The sequence below is a fragment of the Patagioenas fasciata genome, chromosome 2 (assembly GCF_037038585.1).
Source record: "Patagioenas fasciata isolate bPatFas1 chromosome 2, bPatFas1.hap1, whole genome shotgun sequence".
NCBI classification, from domain to species: Eukaryota; Metazoa; Chordata; class Aves; order Columbiformes; family Columbidae; genus Patagioenas; species Patagioenas fasciata.
The window spans coordinates 111,285,775-111,304,307 of NC_092521.1; the positions used below are offsets into that span (position 1 = coordinate 111,285,775).

General features: G+C 53.5%; 2 protein-coding genes and 1 long non-coding RNA gene across 3 annotated transcripts; 1 reads left to right on the forward strand and 2 right to left on the reverse strand.

The window, feature by feature from the left end:
- Nucleotides 1-5,792: 5,792 nt before the first annotated feature.
- Nucleotides 5,793-8,225, reverse strand: LOC139827234 (uncharacterized). The gene is made up of 4 exons (XM_071804728.1): nt 7,175-8,225; nt 6,970-7,064; nt 6,714-6,838; nt 5,793-6,512 (listed from the first exon to the last, which is right to left on the reverse strand). Exons 1-4 carry the CDS (start codon nt 7,832-7,834, stop codon nt 6,493-6,495), a joined length of 900 nt encoding a protein of 299 aa, XP_071660829.1. The 5' UTR covers nt 7,835-8,225; the 3' UTR covers nt 5,793-6,492.
- A 59-nt stretch (nt 8,226-8,284) lies between these two features.
- On the forward strand, nt 8,285-14,999 carry LOC139827241 (uncharacterized). Its single transcript, XR_011737664.1, has 3 exons — nt 8,285-9,280; nt 9,622-9,840; nt 12,777-14,999. It is a non-coding gene; the product is annotated as an uncharacterized lncRNA (long non-coding RNA).
- Nucleotides 15,000-15,825: 826 nt separating this feature from the next.
- Nucleotides 15,826-18,249, reverse strand: LOC139827239 (uncharacterized). The gene is made up of 4 exons (XM_071804733.1): nt 17,208-18,249; nt 17,003-17,097; nt 16,747-16,871; nt 15,826-16,545 (listed from the first exon to the last, which is right to left on the reverse strand). Exons 1-4 carry the CDS (start codon nt 17,856-17,858, stop codon nt 16,526-16,528), a joined length of 891 nt encoding a protein of 296 aa, XP_071660834.1. The 5' UTR covers nt 17,859-18,249; the 3' UTR covers nt 15,826-16,525.
- Nucleotides 18,250-18,533: the final 284 nt, after the last annotated feature.

Sequence of the window (18,533 nt, forward strand, 5' to 3'; positions counted from 1 at the left end):
TGGCAGCTGCGAATCCTTCCTGTTCCTGACAGGACACCAGTGGCTGCTCCAAAGCACTGGGTCCCCATGCAACATCTCTGCATCCTGTTGCCTACATCTGCCTTCTTTGTCTGTAACTTGTTTGGGTTTTGCCTGTTTCTTTCTACCTTGTTTGTTTTTTTGTTGTGGTGGTGGTGGTGGTGGTGTTTCTCTTGTTGCTGTTGTTCTGGTTTTGTTGGGGCTTTTGAAGTTTGTTTCGTTTGGTTGGTTTAGGTCAGTTTCTATGAGTTGGTTTTGGTAGGCTTTTTGAGAGTGGTTGTTCGAAGGTGGTTGTTTGACGCTGTATTACGTTGTTGGTAGGTTGTGTGTTCGTAGGTCACTGAAGGCGGGTTGTTTTAGGTTAAGGTTTGTTAAGTTTGGTTTAGGTTGGCGGTCTTAGCTGCTTGTTTCAGGTTTGATGGTTTAGCTTGGTTTGGGTTGGTTAGTTTAGGTGGGCGGGTTCAGGTTGTTTGATGTGATTTTCTTAGCGCTGCTCTGTGTGGTTTAGCTTAGGAGGTTTCTTTTTCTTGGTTTTGCTGGGTTCTTTGGTTGGTGCTGTTTTCTGAGGATTCTTTAGCACTGGTTGTGTTAGTTTGGTTTAGGTTTCTGGTTTTAGTAGCTTGGTTCAGTTTGTTGCGGTCGTTTGAGGTTGGTTTGAGGCAGGTTCTTTGAGGGTGGTTGTGAGAGGCTGGTTGTTGAAGGCTGGTGGGTTGAGGTTGCTTGATGCAGGTGATTTTTGGTTGAAGTTGTCTTCCGTCGGTTGTTGTAGGTGGCGTATCTGAAGCCGTTTTCATGGAGGCTGTTTTCTTTAGTTTGGTTGAGGTTTGTTTAGATGATTTTAAGTTGGGGGTGGGTTGGTTATTTGAGGTTGTTTCTTTTCAGTAAGCAGTTTAGGTGGGTTGGTGGGTGTCTGTGTTTTTAGGTAGGTTGGTTTAGGCAGGTTTGGTTTACATTGTTTAGGTCGCTTGAAGGGTTTCTGTTAAGGTTGGTTCAGGTTGTTTGGTTTAGGTTGGTTTAGTTATTTCCTGGTAGGTTGTTTAGGGCAGTGTTATGCACGGTGCATGTTTTGAAGATGGGTTCCTTCAGGCTGGGGTGGCTTAGATTGGTTGTTGAGGGTGCTTTAGGTGGTTTGGTTAGATGTACATTGTGTTTTGTTGGTTTTAGGTTGTGTCTGGATGCTTTGGATGTGACTGCAATCTCGCTGGGACATGTGTCCCCCCACTAATCACCAGGCTCGATTGGGCTGTTTCTGCTGTCTCGGCAGATGTCCCCTTCCTCCTTCCCTGCTCCACGTGTTTCCCTGCCTTGCTCAAAGAGGATGACGTTCCCCGCTAGAGGCGAACCATTGCTAGGTCAAGGGTATACGGTAGCTGCGCTGTGCTTGAGAACCTCCCTCCAAACAAGCTCAGGGTCCGTTAGGAGGAGAACCTGGGGTAGTCAAGCTTCCAAGACTGCAGGCACATCCAAGTGAGACACTGCCTGGGGTAGGGTGGCTGGTGGTTGGGTTTTTGTTGTTGAGGTTTTTTAGGGTGTTTTAGCTTTGTTGTTGAAGTTGAGTTGATCTAGATTGGTTTTTAGCTTGGTCATTGTAGGCTGGTTTCAGTGGTTCTATTTAGCTTTGGGTTGTTTGCTTTAGGTCATTTTGGTCAGGTTATGTCATTGGGTTTCGTATTTTTGAGGCTGGTTTAGATCGGTCGCTTTAGGTAGTTTTATCCTTTATTAGATTGGTTTTAAGTTGTTTGAGATTGTTTAATGGTTATTTTAGGTTAAGATTGGTTGGTTTCAGTTTGTTTAGCTTGTTTGGTTCTAGGTTGCTTAAGGTTGGTTGAGAAATGCCGGTTTATGTAGTTTTAGATTGTTTTAGGTAGGATTTTTTTAGATCATTTGGTTTAGGTAGGTTTGTTTTAGGGTGTTTAGGTTGGTTTATTTTGTTTGGTTTAGGTAATTTGTTGTAGATTGTTTAAGATTCTGTTTAGGTTGTTGGTGGCTGATTGAAGTTTTTTAAGGCAGACTGGTTTAGCTTCTTTAAGGTTGGTTTAGGTGAGCTGTTCTATGCTGGTTTGGGTAGGCTGTTCTAGCTAAGTTTAGGGCCAGCTCGTGGAGCAGCAGGCACCCAGCCCAAATGGCGCAAAGAAGCCGTGGCAAGGGGCCGTGCTCAGCGCTGCAGAGGAAGGCAAAAAACCCCCGGAGACGCTTGCTGTCCCACCTGGGGGAAAAAAAAAGCCTTCCTCCCCCCAGCTGCAGGGCACGAGAGGCCATCTCCCTGGTGCTTGAGCAGCAGGCAGGATCCGAGCCAAAAGGGCCCAGAGGAGCTCTGCAAAGTGGTCATGCTCAATGCTGCAGAGGAAGGCAAAAAACCCCCGGGGACCAGTGCCAATCTGCCCCGGGGGAAAAAATTCCTTCCTGACCCCAGTGCTGGCGATCGGCTGTTCCCTGAGCATGTGAGCCAGACCTGGCTCCTTGTCCCACAGGCTGCTCACGCCTGCCAGGACCTGCCCAAGCCCTATCCTATCCTATCCTATCCCATCCTATCCTATCCCATCCTATCCTATCCCATCCCATCCTATCCTCCCTTGAGCTGGAGTCATCTCCCGGACTCCCGAGAGTGCTCAAATGCCCCTGACCTGATGGACCTTGGCGGGGACTAGAATGCTTCCTGTGCCTGGTGGGACACCAGTGGTTGTCCCAAAGCACTGCAATCCCTTGCAACCCCTTTACATCCTAGTTCTTACGGCTCCTGAGCCTGGCTCCACAGGGGATGAAGATGGTGAGCTCTGCAGTGCTCCTCCCGAAGGAATTCCCTTGGTCTTGCCACTGCTATCCAGCTGAAAAGGATTTCCAGCCATCAGATAAGCTTGGCAGGTGGCCCTGGCAGTCCGTGTGCCATTCCTTCCCAATGCAGCAAGTGACTTGTGCTGCCCAACGCAGCAAGTGGCGTGCTGCTACGCTGTCATTTATGGTGACGCTGTCTGCTCGGGAAGAAGTCCTGAATGGTTTTGTGCTGTTTACCGTCTCTTTCCCTGGACTTGATAGCTCTTTTCCTGCTTTGGCTTTCATCCTTGATATCGTCCTTGAAGAGCTCTGCAGTGCTCCTCAAGAAGAAATTCCCTTTGTCTTGCCACTGCTACCCAGCTGAAAAGGATTTCCATCCATGAGCTGAGGTTTGAAGGTGGCCCTGGCAGCAGATTGTCTTACAGTGGAGAACCTCCAGCAGCCTCACGCAAGCTCTTCCTCCCTCAGCCCCTGCCCTGTGATGCCACCAGCTCCTCAAGTGCTTCCTCCGGGATGTGTTGGGGCTGCCCCCGGGCCAGCTCTGGCAGTGGACACGGGACCCGGCTGCTCCTTTTGATCCTGCCCAGGGCATTGTGAGCTCTGCGTTGCCGGGTGCTGGCATTGTGACGTGGGGGTGACAGAGCCCCACGTGTGCAGCCCCGCCCGCCCCCAATCCGCCCAGCACCCTATGGAGGAAGCCTTTGGGGTGCTGGCCCCAGATCAGTCCCTGAGCTGAAGAGGCCCAGGAGGCTGTCCCTGCCCTTGGTGTGCATTCGCTGGGCAGAGCTGCTGGGTGTCCCTGAGGCCTCCTCTGCCGCTCGGCTCCCCAGAACAAACCTCCTGCTGTTTCTCTTCTCTCAGGCAGAAACCAGCCCTGCAGCCTCGAGGCCACCCTAGTATAGCCATCTCCTCTCTGCCCCACATAAAATGCCCACTGGGTCCCACAGCAAGGAAGACCAGGGACTCAATCCAGCTGGACACAAACCCTTTCCTGAGGCATAAAGAGAGTGATTTTGAGAGCTGCAGAGAGCAGCAGCAGGAATAGAGGCCAAGCTTTCCCTGGTTCGTAAGAGGGAGAACCTTGAGAATCAGGCGCAGGACTGACCATGCCCAAAAGAAGAAGAAGAAGTAGAAGATGATGATGACGGGTGTGGTACCGTGGGATGTTTTCCAGAGCTACGTGACACGTAGCGACAACGAGCGGACTTTTTGCCTTCCACAGCTTGTTTTGCTGCTGTGCTTCTTGGGCAGGGATGCACGAGAAGCGCTTTGGTCCCTGCCAGGCGCTTGTGTTGCCCGCAGGGAGAGGTGCCGAGTGGCAGCTGCGGATGTTGCAGCCGGGCTGGAGCCCTTCCAAGCAGGGGCTGTTTTGGTGGAGGGAGGTTTTTGGTTTTGGTAGCTTGGTTGAGGTTGTTGAGGTGGTTGGAGGTGGTTTGTTTGAGGCAGGTTCTTCTTTGAGGGTGGTTGTGGGAGGCTGGGTTGTTGAAGGCTGGTGGGTTTAGGTAGCTTGATGTAGGTGATACTTGGTTGAAGTTGTTTTCCCTTGGTTGTTTTAGGTGGGGTATGTGAAGTTGTTTTCATTGAGGTTGTTTCCAGTATTTTGTTTGAGGTTGGTGTAGGTGGTTTGGTTGAGGTTGTTGAGATGGTTTGAGGTTGGGTGGCTTAGGTTGGTTCTGTTATAAAGCTTCAGTTGCCATGGGGACTCGAACCCATGACTGGAGAGTCTGTTTACCCTTCTCCCACTTGCATGCAGTCATTAGCGGGTCCATCCTGGCTCCAGTGACCGGGACGCAACAGAAGGCTCACTCAGGGTTACTCGATCTACCCCCAAGATCGCTAGCGGCAGACCCCCTTCTGGTGGAGTCAAGTCAGTAGCCCCCTTAGGTAGGTGCCCATTTACAGCAATATGGGGAATCTGGCCATGCGGAGGCTTCCCTCGCCAGTTGCTGGCCCCCATGTTACAGGCCCACGTTACAGTAAAACAAAAGCATACCTTATCCGCTTAATTCAAAAAGTCGTTGTCTGCCCCCGCGGTGACCAGCCGGAGTGGAACGGAGCCCCTGTGAAATAAAAGGTGCGGGACACGTCTGGGAGGTCCGTTTCTCTCAGGCGGTCCGCACAGCCGGGCAGAGCTTGTCCCTTCGTGGTCGCCAAAATTGATATGTGGAAACAACTTTACAGCCTATAAAGTCATAAAACTTTACAACGTGCAAGCCTATAAAGCGGGTACGTTTATCTGATATCGGGCGCAAGGGGGATCGTTCCACCATTCATGCGCACCTTCTAACACTATGAGGTGTGTTTAAATACAGCAAGGTGTTAGGTATTCATAATGACCCCAGGAACGCCTATACTTATTCATAACCTTTCCCCGCTTCTTATTAAAATGAGTCCCAGGTCATAATTTCCAAAGCCTCCTCCTAGACAGCTCCCTGTTGCGCCTGCGCGGTGCCATCTGGTGGTCTTGAGGAGGGGTCTTTGGATGAAGGCTCCTTCAGCTTCGTCACAGTGAACTTTTTACCTTTGGCTCATTATGTTGAATTGACTGGGACCCAAGCGGCCAAGTCAATTGAAACCAGGCTGGCACCCCCTTTTGCTCTAAGTCTTTGTTACCTCGTCTCCTCAAGTTTACAGCTGGGTGCAGTAAAACTTCTTATCTTGGCATTCGAGGGGGTTCTGTTTTTCTTAGCATGAGTCTACATAAAGCTCTAAACTAAGCACTTATTGTGTGCCTAAGCCTTAAAGTGGTAGTTCATTAGTAGGCACCCATTATATGTTTAGTTAACCCTTAAAATGGTAGTTCCCTCTATCATGTCCCCTCCCCCCCATCCCCTGTCTCTCACCCCTTCTCCCCCCCTCTTCCCCCCACCCCCTTCCCCTCTCCCCGCTCTGTCCCCCCTCCCCGTCCTATCCCTCTCTCTTCACTTCCCCTCCCTCCTTCTCCCTCTCTCCCCCCTCCCTCCTCTTTTCCCTAAAAAAGACTTTCAAGGACACAAAACACAATGGATACAAAGTGTTCCTTTTTATTTTATTATAGGTTCTTGAAGGTTGGTTAGTTGCTTGCTGTTGTTGTAGGTTGCTTTAGGTGAGTTGTTCTATGCTGGTTTGGGTGTGCTGTTCTAGCTAAGTTTAGGACCACCTCGTGGAGCAGCAGGCACCCAGCCCAAATGGCCCAAAGAAGCCATGGCAAGGGGCCGTGCTCAGCGCTGCAGAGGAAGGCAAAAAACCCCCGGAGACCCTTGCTGTCCCACCTGGGGGAAAAAAAAGCCTTCCTCCCCCCAGCTGCAGGGCACGAGAGGCCATCTTCCTGGTGCTTGAGCAGCAGGCAGGATCCGAGCCAAAAGGGCCCAGAGGAGCTCTGCAAAGTGGTCATGCTCAATGCTGCAGAGGAAGGCAAAAAACCCCCGGGGACCAGTGCCAATCTGCCCCGGGGGAAAAAATTCCTTCCTGACCCCAGTGCTGGCGATCGGCTGTTCCCTGAGCATGTGAGCCAGACCTGGCTCCTTGTCCCACAGGCTGCTCACGCCTCCCAGGACCTGCCCAAGCCCTATCTTATCCTATCCTCTCCTACCCTACCCTAGGCTATCCTACCTTGCGCTGGAGCCATCTCCTGGACTTGGGAGAGTGCCCAAAGGCCTCCGACCTAACGGACCTTGGCGGGGGGCAAGAACGCTTCGGAAAATCCTGCTTCCAGCTGTCCTGTCAAGAATTCATGACCAAACCTGGGCAGAGAAAACAAAATGCCAGAGATGAAACTTACTGCACGTAACAAGAGGACACAACAGAGATGACGGAGGAAAACAGCAAGAGGGGAAGGAGAGGAGGAGCAGAGAACACAGAAGGAAACGAGACCCTTGAATCTCACCCAATCAGAGGAGTAAGAGAAGGCTTCCAAAAGACCAGGCTCTGAATACAAAGCATACCTCGTAAGGTTTTGTCTCCAAACTTTTCCTCTTTTGAAGGCAAGCTGCAGATCCCACGCTGTCCTTTGGTCTCCGACGCGGCGTCCTTCGGTCCCCGGCGGTCTCTGGCGCTCTCCAGCGGGCTTCTGTGCACACACACACGCACATATCTGGTTTTTATTTTCTATATCTACACATTTCTATTAACTCTAGAGTCTGTATACACGTCTACAGGGAGAAGGAGAAAAAGTCTGAATTATTTGTGCCATGTGCAAACCTTTTCCCTTGAAGGCAAGCTCCAGCTCCAGCGCTGCCCTTGGGTGTCCTGGCCGTCTGTGGGGGCTCCTGAGGACTCCTCCCGGTGCTCTGGGGCTGCCGACCAGAAGATGGCAGCGACTCTCCTCGCCTCTTCCCCAGGCCCCAGGGCAGAGGAGATGCCCCGGCATGAGGGCCGGGGCTGCGGGCTGGGAAGCCGGGCTCACCTGCGGCTCCAGAGCGGCTGCTGCTCCGGCCCGGCCCATCCCATCCCGTCCCATGCCCCGGAGGCGGCTAGTGGCGGCTGCGGCGCCGCTTGTGCCCAGGCGCCTGCTTGGGGGCTCTGGGAGAGCCCCCGGCCGTCCTGCGGCGCTTCGGGCACCACGGCGCTGGGGGCAGCCCGCCCACGCTGCTCTTGTGCCCCAGCAGCCCTGCCTGAGGCGGGTCCACGTCCATCGGCTCCGCCTCCTCCCGAGGCGGGTCGATGTCCATGGGCTGCTCCTCCTCCTCCCGGGGTGGGTCAACCTCCATCGGCTCCTCCTCTCGCCTGGGGGCGGTGCTGCTGCTCCCGACAGGCTGCCGCCGTTTCTTGGGCGGCGGAGCCATGGGCCGGGGGGTCCGTGAGCCTCCTCTTCTTTCTTCTGCTCGCTGCGGCCTCTTCTCTCCGAGCGCTGGCGCGGCTGGCACGGCTCTGCTCCAACTGCCACAACAGAGGCTCGCGGCGTCCCCAGCGAACGCTGCGGTGGCCGGCATGGCGGCCCACAGGGCCACGAGGGCCCCGTCGCGGGGCCATTTTGCTCTGCAGTGCTGTCAATGCTTATACTTGGTTTGCCTCGCCTCGCCTCGCCTCGCCTCGCCTCGCCTCGCCTCAGGTGGAACCAACTCATTTGCCTTTTGTCTAAAGGAAAGACCGACAGCCGCACATCTTTTGACAGTATCTTTGACCAGCACGACAAACCTGGCACTTGTATTGCACAATTATCCTGTGCTAAGGGATTCTGCTGTTTCTTTAGTGCTGTACGATGAAGAATGCAAAAGGTGTTTGAAGAGACAGTGCTCGTTCCCGCGTTTACCGGCACACGGGGCGGGGCCGAGGAGCGACGGCTCTGCCATCCGCTCGTCAGGGCTGCTGGCTCGGTCTTTGCGGGAGGCGGTAGCGATTGGTCGGCTCTGTGTCCAGCATGGCGGCCAAGGCGAGCAGCAGCCCCTCTCAGCTGCTGCTGCCGCTCGGTAAGCGGCGCCGCGACGCTTCCGCGCTCTCCCGGTGCCCGGGCGGGGCTGCGCTGGGGCCCGGCCTGTGCCCGGCGGGCGGGCGGGCGGGCGGGCGGGGAGGGAGGCCGAGGCCGCTTGCGGGCACGCGTGGGTGGCGCGGTCGGCGCCGCCGCTTGGCGGGCAGCTGGAGCGGGGGGAGCGGGTGTGCCCGCCGGGTCCGGCGGTGTCGGCCGGTGCGGGAAAATCCCGTCGAAGATGTTACAGGCTTGTGAGTATTATTTCTGCTTGTTGTTGCTGTTTAAGTTTGTGTTTCCTGAGGGAAAACTTGCTGTAAGGTCTGTAAGCAAAACGTGCTTGTTTTTTTGGAATGAATGTTTGCCAGCTGAGTAGTTTCTGCCTTGGACTGAATCCTTGGGGGTGATCTGTTCGGGGCAGCCCTGTCATAGAGTAGCAGTTGCGTGACTGATCCTTGTCATCGGGTTCCTAACTGGTAGCCTTTATTTGGCGTGGGTTGTTGTGTTGAACTTCTCCATAGTTCGTTTGCTTTTCCATTTCCTGAAGGTCTAGGCAAAGATTAAACAAATGAGTGGACTTAAAGAGAAGTATTTGTTATTTGGCCATGCCATGTTGCTATTTGAAACCTGTTTTGATTCTTGGTGATATTCAAGAAGTTGCCGCGACTCAGAGGGCAAATCTTGATGTGCTGAGCAGAAGAGTGCAATGGATCTTTTTGGTTGCCAGGTAGCTTTCCTGACCCATGTGGCCAGTTGATCGAGATTCCACTGCACGCCTGAGAGAGTGAGAAAGATCCCCTCCCTCCTTAAAGAATGACCGTGATGCTAATGGGATGAAATACGCTTGTTGATCAGCCTGGATGTCAGTCAAGCTCTGTCCCATCTCTGCCCCCCTTCCTCGACAGGTCCCATCTGTGGGCAGAGCGGTCAGAATGTCCCTGGCTCTCAGACCAGAGCAATTACAAACATTAGTTCTGTGCTGGGGTGTTAGCTCTTGTTCTCAACCTAATTCCAAAGAATGACTGTGCGAGCTGTGAAAAAGAAAGGTTTCTAACCGCGTGAAGAAAATCAGTTCGCTTTCGGCGAAAAGAGCACAATTTCTTTCAGGTATGGAGCCCTCAGGGCTCTGTCAGGGCTTTCTTTTCTCCTCTGCCTTCCCTTCCCTTCCTTTCCCTTCCTTTCCCTTCCCTTCCCTTCCCTTCCCTTCCCTTCCCTTCCCTTCCCTTCCCTTCCCTTCCCTTCCCTTCCCTTCCCTTCCCTTCCCTTCCCTTCCCTTCCCTTCCCTTCCACCTTCCCTCTCCCTTCCTTCACTCTTCCCTAAAAACCACTTCCCAGGACACAAAACGCAATGGATACAAGTGTTTCTATTTGATTTTGTTTTATTTTCTTTTTTAATTTACTTCCTTTGATGTTATTTCATGTCATTTCTGTTTCTCACTCTGTTTCAGAGCCAGTGCTCACAATCCTTAACACAAGCCCACGTGTAGCCAGGAGCAGGCTGATGCATTCTTCAGTTTAGCTTGAACAAACAGCCCTTGCAGGCTGGCAAAGGCAAGTCCCAGAGCTGCAGAGAGCAGCAGCAGGAATAGAGGCCAAGCTTTCCCTGGTTGTTGAAGAGGGAGAACCTTGAGAATGAGGCGCGGGCCTGACCATGCACAAAAGAAGAGGTATGTGGTACTGTGGGATCTTTTCCGAAGCATCACATGTAGCGATGACAAGCAGACGTTTTGCCTTCCACACCTTGTTTTGCTGCTGTGCTTCTCGGGCAGGGATGCACGAGAAGCGCTCTGGTCCCTGCCAGGCGCTGGTGTTGCCCGCAGGGAGAGCTGCCGAGTGGCAGCTGCGAATCCTTCCTGTTCCTGACAGGACACCAGTGGCTGCTCCAAAGCACTGGGTCCCCATGCAACATCTCTGCATCCTGTTGCCTACATCTGCCTTCTTTGTCTGTAACTTGTTTGGGTTTTGCCTGTTTCTTTCTACCTTGTTTGTTTTTTTGTTGTGGTGGTGGTGGTGGTGGTGTTTCTCTTGTTGCTGTTGTTCTGGTTTTGTTGGGTTTTTTTTAAGTTTGTTTCGTTTGGTTGGTTTAGGTCAGTTTCTATGAGTTGGTTTTGGTAGGCTTTTTGAGAGTGGTTGTTCGAAGGTGGTTGTTTGACGCTGTATTACGTTGTTGGTAGGTTGTGTGTTCGTAGGTCACTGAAGGCGGGTTGTTTTAGGTTAAGGTTTGTTAAGTTTGGTTTAGGTTGGCGGTCTTAGCTGCTTGTTTCAGGTTTGATGGTTTAGCTTGGTTTGGGTTGGTTAGTTTAGGTGGGCGGGTTCAGGTTGTTTGATGTGATTTTCTTAGCGCTGCTCTGTGTGGTTTAGCTTAGGAGGTTTCTTTTTCTTGGTTTTGCTGGGTTCTTTGGTTGGTGCTGTTTTCTGAGGATTCTTTAGCACTGGTTGTGTTAGTTTGGTTTAGGTTTCTGGTTTTAGTAGCTTGGTTCAGTTTGTTGCGGTCGTTTGAGGTTGGTTTGAGGCAGGTTCTTTGAGGGTGGTTGTGAGAGGCTGGTTGTTGAAGGCTGGTGGGTTGAGGTTGCTTGATGCAGGTGATTTTTGGTTGAAGTTGTCTTCCGTCGGTTGTTGTAGGTGGCGTATCTGAAGCCGTTTTCATGGAGGCTGTTTTCTTTAGTTTGGTTGAGGTTTGTTTAGATGATTTTAAGTTGGGGGTGGGTTGGTTATTTGAGGTTGTTTCTTTTCAGTAAGCAGTTTAGGTGGGTTGGTGGGTGTCTGTGTTTTTAGGTAGGTTGGTTTAGGCAGGTTTGGTTTACATTGTTTAGGTCGCTTGAAGGGTTTCTGTTAAGGTTGGTTCAGGTTGTTTGGTTTAGGTTGGTTTAGTTATTTCCTGGTAGGTTGTTTAGGGCAGTGTTATGCACGGTGCATGTTTTGAAGATGGGTTCCTTCAGGCTGGGGTGGCTTAGATTGGTTGTTGAGGGTGCTTTAGGTGGTTTGGTTAGATGTACATTGTGTTTTGTTGGTTTTAGGTTGTGTCTGGATGCTTTGGATGTGACTGCAATCTCGCTGGGACATGTGTCCCCCCACTAATCACCAGGCTCGATTGGGCTGTTTCTGCTGTCTCGGCAGATGTCCCCTTCCTCCTTCCCTGCTCCACGTGTTTCCCTGCCTTGCTCAAAGAGGATGACGTTCCCCGCTAGAGGCGAACCATTGCTAGGTCAAGGGTATACGGTAGCTGCGCTGTGCTTGAGAACCTCCCTCCAAACAAGCTCAGGGTCCGTTAGGAGGAGAACCTGGGGTAGTCAAGCTTCCAAGACTGCAGGCACATCCAAGTGAGACACTGCCTGGGGTAGGGTGGCTGGTGGTTGGGTTTTTGTTGTTGAGGTTTTTTAGGGTGTTTTAGCTTTGTTGTTGAAGTTGAGTTGATCTAGATTGGTTTTTAGCTTGGTCATTGTAGGCTGGTTTCAGTGGTTCTATTTAGCTTTGGGTTGTTTGCTTTAGGTCATTTTGGTCAGGTTATGTCATTGGGTTTCGTATTTTTGAGGCTGGTTTAGATCGGTCGCTTTAGGTAGTTTTATCCTTTATTAGATTGGTTTTAAGTTGTTTGAGATTGTTTAATGGTTATTTTAGGTTAAGATTGGTTGGTTTCAGTTTGTTTAGCTTGTTTGGTTCTAGGTTGCTTAAGGTTGGTTGAGAAATGCCGGTTTATGTAGTTTTAGATTGTTTTAGGTAGGATTTTTTTAGATCATTTGGTTTAGGTAGGTTTGTTTTAGGGTGTTTAGGTTGGTTTATTTTGTTTGGTTTAGGTAATTTGTTGTAGATTGTTTAAGATTCTGTTTAGGTTGTTGGTGGCTGATTGAAGTTTTTTAAGGCAGACTGGTTTAGCTTCTTTAAGGTTGGTTTAGGTGAGCTGTTCTATGCTGGTTTGGGTAGGCTGTTCTAGCTAAGTTTAGGGCCAGCTCGTGGAGCAGCAGGCACCCAGCCCAAATGGCGCAAAGAAGCCGTGGCAAGGGGCCGTGCTCAGCGCTGCAGAGGAAGGCAAAAAACCCCCGGAGACGCTTGCTGTCCCACCTGGGGGAAAAAAAAAGCCTTCCTCCCCCCAGCTGCAGGGCACGAGAGGCCATCTCCCTGGTGCTTGAGCAGCAGGCAGGATCCGAGCCAAAAGGGCCCAGAGGAGCTCTGCAAAGTGGTCATGCTCAATGCTGCAGAGGAAGGCAAAAAACCCCCGGGGACCAGTGCCAATCTGCCCCGGGGGAAAAAATTCCTTCCTGACCCCAGTGCTGGCGATCGGCTGTTCCCTGAGCATGTGAGCCAGACCTGGCTCCTTGTCCCACAGGCTGCTCACGCCTCCCAGGACCTGCCCAAGCCCTATCCTATCCTATCCTATCCCATCCTATCCTATCCCATCCTATTCTATCCCATCCTATCCTATCCCATCCTATCCCATCCCATCCTATCCTCCCTTGAGCTGGAATCATCTCCCGGACTCCCGAGAGTGCTCAAATGCCCCTGACCTGATGGACCTTGGCGGGGACTAGAATGCTTCCTGTGCCTGGTGGGACACCAGTGGTTGTCCCAAAGCACTGCAATCCCTTGCAACCCCTTTACATCCTAGTTCTTACGGCTCCTGAGCCTGGCTCCACAGGGGATGAAGATGGTGAGCTCTGCAGTGCTCCTCCCGAAGGAATTCCCTTGGTCTTGCCACTGCTATCCAGCTGAAAAGGATTTCCAGCCATCAGATAAGCTTGGCAGGTGGCCCTGGCAGTCCGTGTGCCATTCCTTCCCAATGCAGCAAGTGACTTGTGCTGCCCAACGCAGCAAGTGGCGTGCTGCTACGCTGTCATTTATGGTGACGCTGTCTGCTCGGGAAGAAGTCCTGAATGGTTTTGTGCTGTTTACCGTCTCTTTCCCTGGACTTGATAGCTCTTTTCCTGCTTTGGCTTTCATCCTTGATATCGTCCTTGAAGAGCTCTGCAGTGCTCCTCAAGAAGAAATTCCCTTTGTCTTGCCACTGCTACCCAGCTGAAAAGGATTTCCATCCATGAGCTGAGGTTTGAAGGTGGCCCTGGCAGCAGATTGTCTTACAGTGGAGAACCTCCAGCAGCCTCACGCAAGCTCTTCCTCCCTCAGCCCCTGCCCTGTGATGCCACCAGCTCCTCAAGTGCTTCCTCCGGGATGTGTTGGGGCTGCCCCCGGGCCAGCTCTGGCAGTGGACACGGGACCCGGCTGCTCCTTTTGATCCTGCCCAGGGCATTGTGAGCTCTGCGTTGCCGGGTGCTGGCATTGTGACGTGGGGGTGACAGAGCCCCACGTGTGCAGCCCCGCCCGCCCCCAATCCGCCCAGCACCCTATGGAGGAAGCCTTTGGGGTGCTGGCCCCAGATCAGTCCCTGAGCTGAAGAGGCCCAGGAGGCTGTCCCTGCCCTTGGTGTGCATTCGCTGGGCAGAGCTGCTGGGTGTCCCTGAGGCCTCCTCTGCCGCTCGGCTCCCCAGAACAAACCTCCTGCTGTTTCTCTTCTCTCAGGCAGAAACCAGCCCTGCAGCCTCGAGGCCACCCTAGTATAGCCATCTCCTCTCTGCCCCACATAAAATGCCCACTGGGTCCCACAGCAAGGAAGACCAGGGACTCAATCCAGCTGGACACAAACCCTTTCCTGAGGCATAAAGAGAGTGATTTTGAGAGCTGCAGAGAGCAGCAGCAGGAATAGAGGCCAAGCTTTCCCTGGTTCGTAAGAGGGAGAACCTTGAGAATCAGGCGCAGGACTGACCATGCCCAAAAGAAGAAGAAGAAGTAGAAGATGATGATGACGGGTGTGGTACCGTGGGATGTTTTCCAGAGCTACGTGACACGTAGCGACAACGAGTGGACTTTTTGCCTTCCACAGCTTGTTTTGCTGCTGTGCTTCTTGGGCAGGGATGCACGAGAAGCGCTTTGGTCCCTGCCAGGCGCTTGTGTTGCCCGCAGGGAGAGGTGCCGAGTGGCAGCTGCGGATGTTGCAGCCGGGCTGGAGCCCTTCCAAGCAGGGGCTGTTTTGGTGGAGGGAGGTTTTTGGTTTTGGTAGCTTGGTTGAGGTTGTTGAGGTGGTTGGAGGTGGTTTGTTTGAGGCAGGTTCTTCTTTGAGGGTGGTTGTGGGAGGCTGGGTTGTTGAAGGCTGGTGGGTTTAGGTAGCTTGATGTAGGTGATATTTGGTTGAAGTTGTTTTCCCTTGGTTGTTTTAGGTGGGGTATGTGAAGTTGTTTTCATTGAGGTTGTTTCCAGTATTTTGTTTGAGGTTGGTGTAGGTGGTTTGGTTGAGGTTGTTGAGATGGTTTGAGGTTGGGTGGCTTAGGTTGGTTCTGTTATAAAGCTTCAGTTGCCATGGGGACTCGAACCCATGACTGGAGAGTCTGTTTACCCTTCTCCCACTTGCATGCAGTCATTAGCGGGTCCATCCTGGCTCCAGTGACCGGGACGCAACAGAAGGCTCACTCAGGGTTACTCGATCTACCCCCAAGATCGCTAGCGGCAGACCCCCTTCTGGTGGAGTCAAGTCAGTAGCCCCCTTAGGTAGGTGCCCATTTACAGCAATATGGGGAATCTGGCCATGCGGAGGCTTCCCTCGCCAGTTGCTGGCCCCCATGTTACAGGCCCACGTTACAGTAAAACAAAAGCATACCTTATCCGCTTAATTCAAAAAGTCGTTGTCTGCCCCCGCGGTGACCAGCCGGAGTGGAACGGAGCCCCTGTGAAATAAAAGGTGCGGGACACGTCTGGGAGGTCCGTTTCTCTCAGGCGGTCCGCACAGCCGGGCAGAGCTTGTCCCTTCGTGGTCGCCAAAATTGATATGTGGAAACAACTTTACAGCCTATAAAGTCGTAAAACTTTACAACGTGCAAGCCTATAAAGCGGGTACGTTTATCTGATATCGGGCGCAAGGGGGATCGTTCCACCATTCATGCGCACCTTCTAACACTATGAGGTGTGTTTAAATACAGCAAGGTGTTAGGTATTCATAATGACCCCAGGAACGCCTATACTTATTCATAACCTTTCCCCGCTTCTTATTAAAATGAGTCCCAGGTCATAATTTCCAAAGCCTCCTCCTAGACAGCTCCCTGTTGCGCCTGCGCGGTGCCATCTGGTGGTCTTGAGGAGGGGTCTTTGGATGAAGGCTCCTTCAGCTTCGTCACAGTGAACTTTTTACCTTTGGCTCATTATGTTGAATTGACTGGGACCCAAGCGGCCAAGTCAATTGAAACCAGGCTGGCACCCCCTTTTGCTCTAAGTCTTTGTTACCTCGTCTCCTCAAGTTTACAGCTGGGTGCAGTAAAACTTCTTATCTTGGCATTCGAGGGGGTTCTGTTTTTCTTAGCATGAGTCTACATAAAGCTCTAAACTAAGCACTTATTGTGTGCCTAAGCCTTAAAGTGGTAGTTCATTAGTAGGCACCCATTATATGTTTAGTTAACCCTTAAAATGGTAGTTCCCTCTATCATGTCCCCTCCCCCCCATCCCCTGTCTCTCACCCCTTCTCCCCCCCTCTTCCCCCCACCCCCTTCCCCTCTCCCCGCTCTGTCCCCCCTCCCCGTCCTATCCCTCTCTCTTCACTTCCCCTCCCTCCTTCTCCCTCTCTCCCCCCTCCCTCCTCTTTTCCCTAAAAAAGACTTTCAAGGACACAAAACACAATGGATACAAAGTGTTCCTTTTTATTTTATTATAGGTTCTTGAAGGTTGGTTAGTTGCTTGCTGTTGTTGTAGGTTGCTTTAGGTGAGTTGTTCTATGCTGGTTTGGGTGTGCTGTTCTAGCTAAGTTTAGGACCACCTCGTGGAGCAGCAGGCACCCAGCCCAAATGGCCCAAAGAAGCCATGGCAAGGGGCCGTGCTCAGCGCTGCAGAGGAAGGCAAAAAACCCCCGGAGACCCTTGCTGTCCCACCTGGGGGAAAAAAAAGCCTTCCTCCCCCCAGCTGCAGGGCACGAGAGGCCATCTTCCTGGTGCTTGAGCAGCAGGCAGGATCCGAGCCAAAAGGGCCCAGAGGAGCTCTGCAAAGTGGTCATGCTCAATGCTGCAGAGGAAGGCAAAAAACCCCCGGGGACCAGTGCCAATCTGCCCCGGGGGAAAAAATTCCTTCCTGACCCCAGTGCTGGCGATCGGCTGTTCCCTGAGCATGTGAGCCAGACCTGGCTCCTTGTCCCACAGGCTGCTCACGCCTCCCAGGACCTGCCCAAGCCCTATCTTATCCTATCCTCTCCTACCCTACCCTAGGCTATCCTACCTTGCGCTGGAGCCATCTCCTGGACTTGGGAGAGTGCCCAAAGGCCTCCGACCTAACGGACCTTGGCGGGGGGCAAGAACGCTTCGGAAAATCCTGCTTCCAGCTGTCCTGTCAAGAATTCATGACCAAACCTGGGCAGAGAAAACAAAATGCCAGAGATGAAACTTACTGCACGTAACAAGAGGACACAACAGAGATGACGGAGGAAAACAGCAAGAGGGGAAGGAGAGGAGGAGCAGAGAACACAGAAGGAAACGAGACCCTTGAATCTCACCCAATCAGAGGAGTAAGAGAAGGCTTCCAAAAGACCAGGCTCTGAATACAAAGCATACCTCGTAAGGTTTTGTCTCCAAACTTTTCCTCTTTTGAAGGCAAGCTGCAGATCCCACGCTGTCCTTTGGTCTCCGACGCGGCGTCCTTCGGTCCCCGGCGGTCTCTGGCGCTCTCCAGCGGGCTTCTGTGCACACACACACGCACATATCTGGTTTTTATTTTCTATATCTACACATTTCTATTAACTCTAGAGTCTGTATACACGTCTACAGGGAGAAGGAGAAAAAGTCTGAATTATTTGTGCCATGTGCAAACCTTTTCCCTTGAAGGCAAGCTCCAGCTCCAGCGCTGCCCTTGGGCGTCCTGGCCGTCTGTGGGGGCTCCTGAGGACTCCTCCCGGTGCTCTGGGGCTGCCGACCAGAAGATGGCAGCGACTCTCCTCGCCTCTTCCCCAGGCCCCAGGGCAGAGGAGATGCCCCGGCATGAGGGCCGGGGCTGCGGGCTGGGAAGCCGGGCTCACCTGCGGCTCCAGAGCGGCTGCTGCTCCGGCCCGGCCCATCCCATCCCGTCCCATGCCCCGGAGGCGGCTAGTGGCGGCTGCGGGGGCGGCGCCGCTTGTGCCCAGGCGCCTGCTTGGGGGCTCTGGGAGAGCCCCCGGCCGTCCTGCGGCGCTTCGGGCACCACGGCGCTGGGGGCAGCCCGCCCACGCTGCTCTTGTGCCCCAGCAGCCCTGCCTGAGGCGGGTCCACGTCCATCGGCTCCGCCTCCTCCCGAGGCGGGTCGATGTCCATGGGCTGCTCCTCCTCCTCCCGGGGTGGGTCAACCTCCATCGGCTCCTCCTCTCGCCTGGGGGCGGTGCTGCTGCTCCCGGCAGGCTGCCGCCGTTTCTTGGGCGGCGGAGCCATGGGCCGGGGGGTCCGTGAGCCTCCTCTTCTTTCTTCTGCTCGCTGCGGCCTCTTCTCTCCGAGCGCTGGCGCGGCTGGCACGGCTCTGCTCCAACTGCCACAACAGAGGCTCGCGGCGTCCCCAGCGAACGCTGCGGTGGCCGGCATGGCGGCCCACAGGGCCACGAGGGCCCCGTCGCGGGGCCATTTTGCTCTGCAGTGCTGTCAATGCTTATACTTGGTTTGCCTCGCCTCGCCTCGCCTCGCCTCAGGTGGAACCAACTCATTTGCCTTTTGTCTAAAGGAAAGACCGACAGCCGCACATCTTTTGACAGTATCTTTGACCAGCACGACAAACCTGGCACTTGTATTGCACAATTATCCTGTGCTAAGGGATTCTGCTGTTTCTTTAGTGCTGTACGATGAAGAATGCAAAAGGTGTTTGAAGAGACAGTGCTCGTTCCCGCGTTTACCGGCACACGGGGCGGGGCCGAGGAGCGACGGCTCTGCCATCCGCTCGTCAGGGCTGCTGGCTCGGTCTTTGCGGGAGGCGGTAGCGATTGGTCGGCTCTGTGTCCAGCATGGCGGCCAAGGCGAGCAGCAGCCCCTCTCAGCTGCTGCTGCCGCTCGGTAAGCGGCGCCGCGACGCTTCCGCGCTCTCCCGGTGCCCGGGCGGGGCTGCGCTGGGGCCCGGCCTGTGCCCGGCGGGCGGGCGGGCGGGGAGGGAGGCCGAGGCCGCTTGCGGGCACGCGTGGGTGGCGCGGTCGGCGCCGCCGCTTGGCGGGCAGCTGGAGCGGGGGGAGCGGGTGTGCCCGCCGGGTCCGGCGGTGTCGGCCGGTGCGGGAAGATCCCGTCGAAGATGTTACAGGCTTGTGAGTATTATTTCTGCTTGTTGTTGCTGTTTAAGTTTGTGTTTCCTGAGGGAAAACTTGCTGTAAGGTCTGTAAGCAAAACGTGCTTGT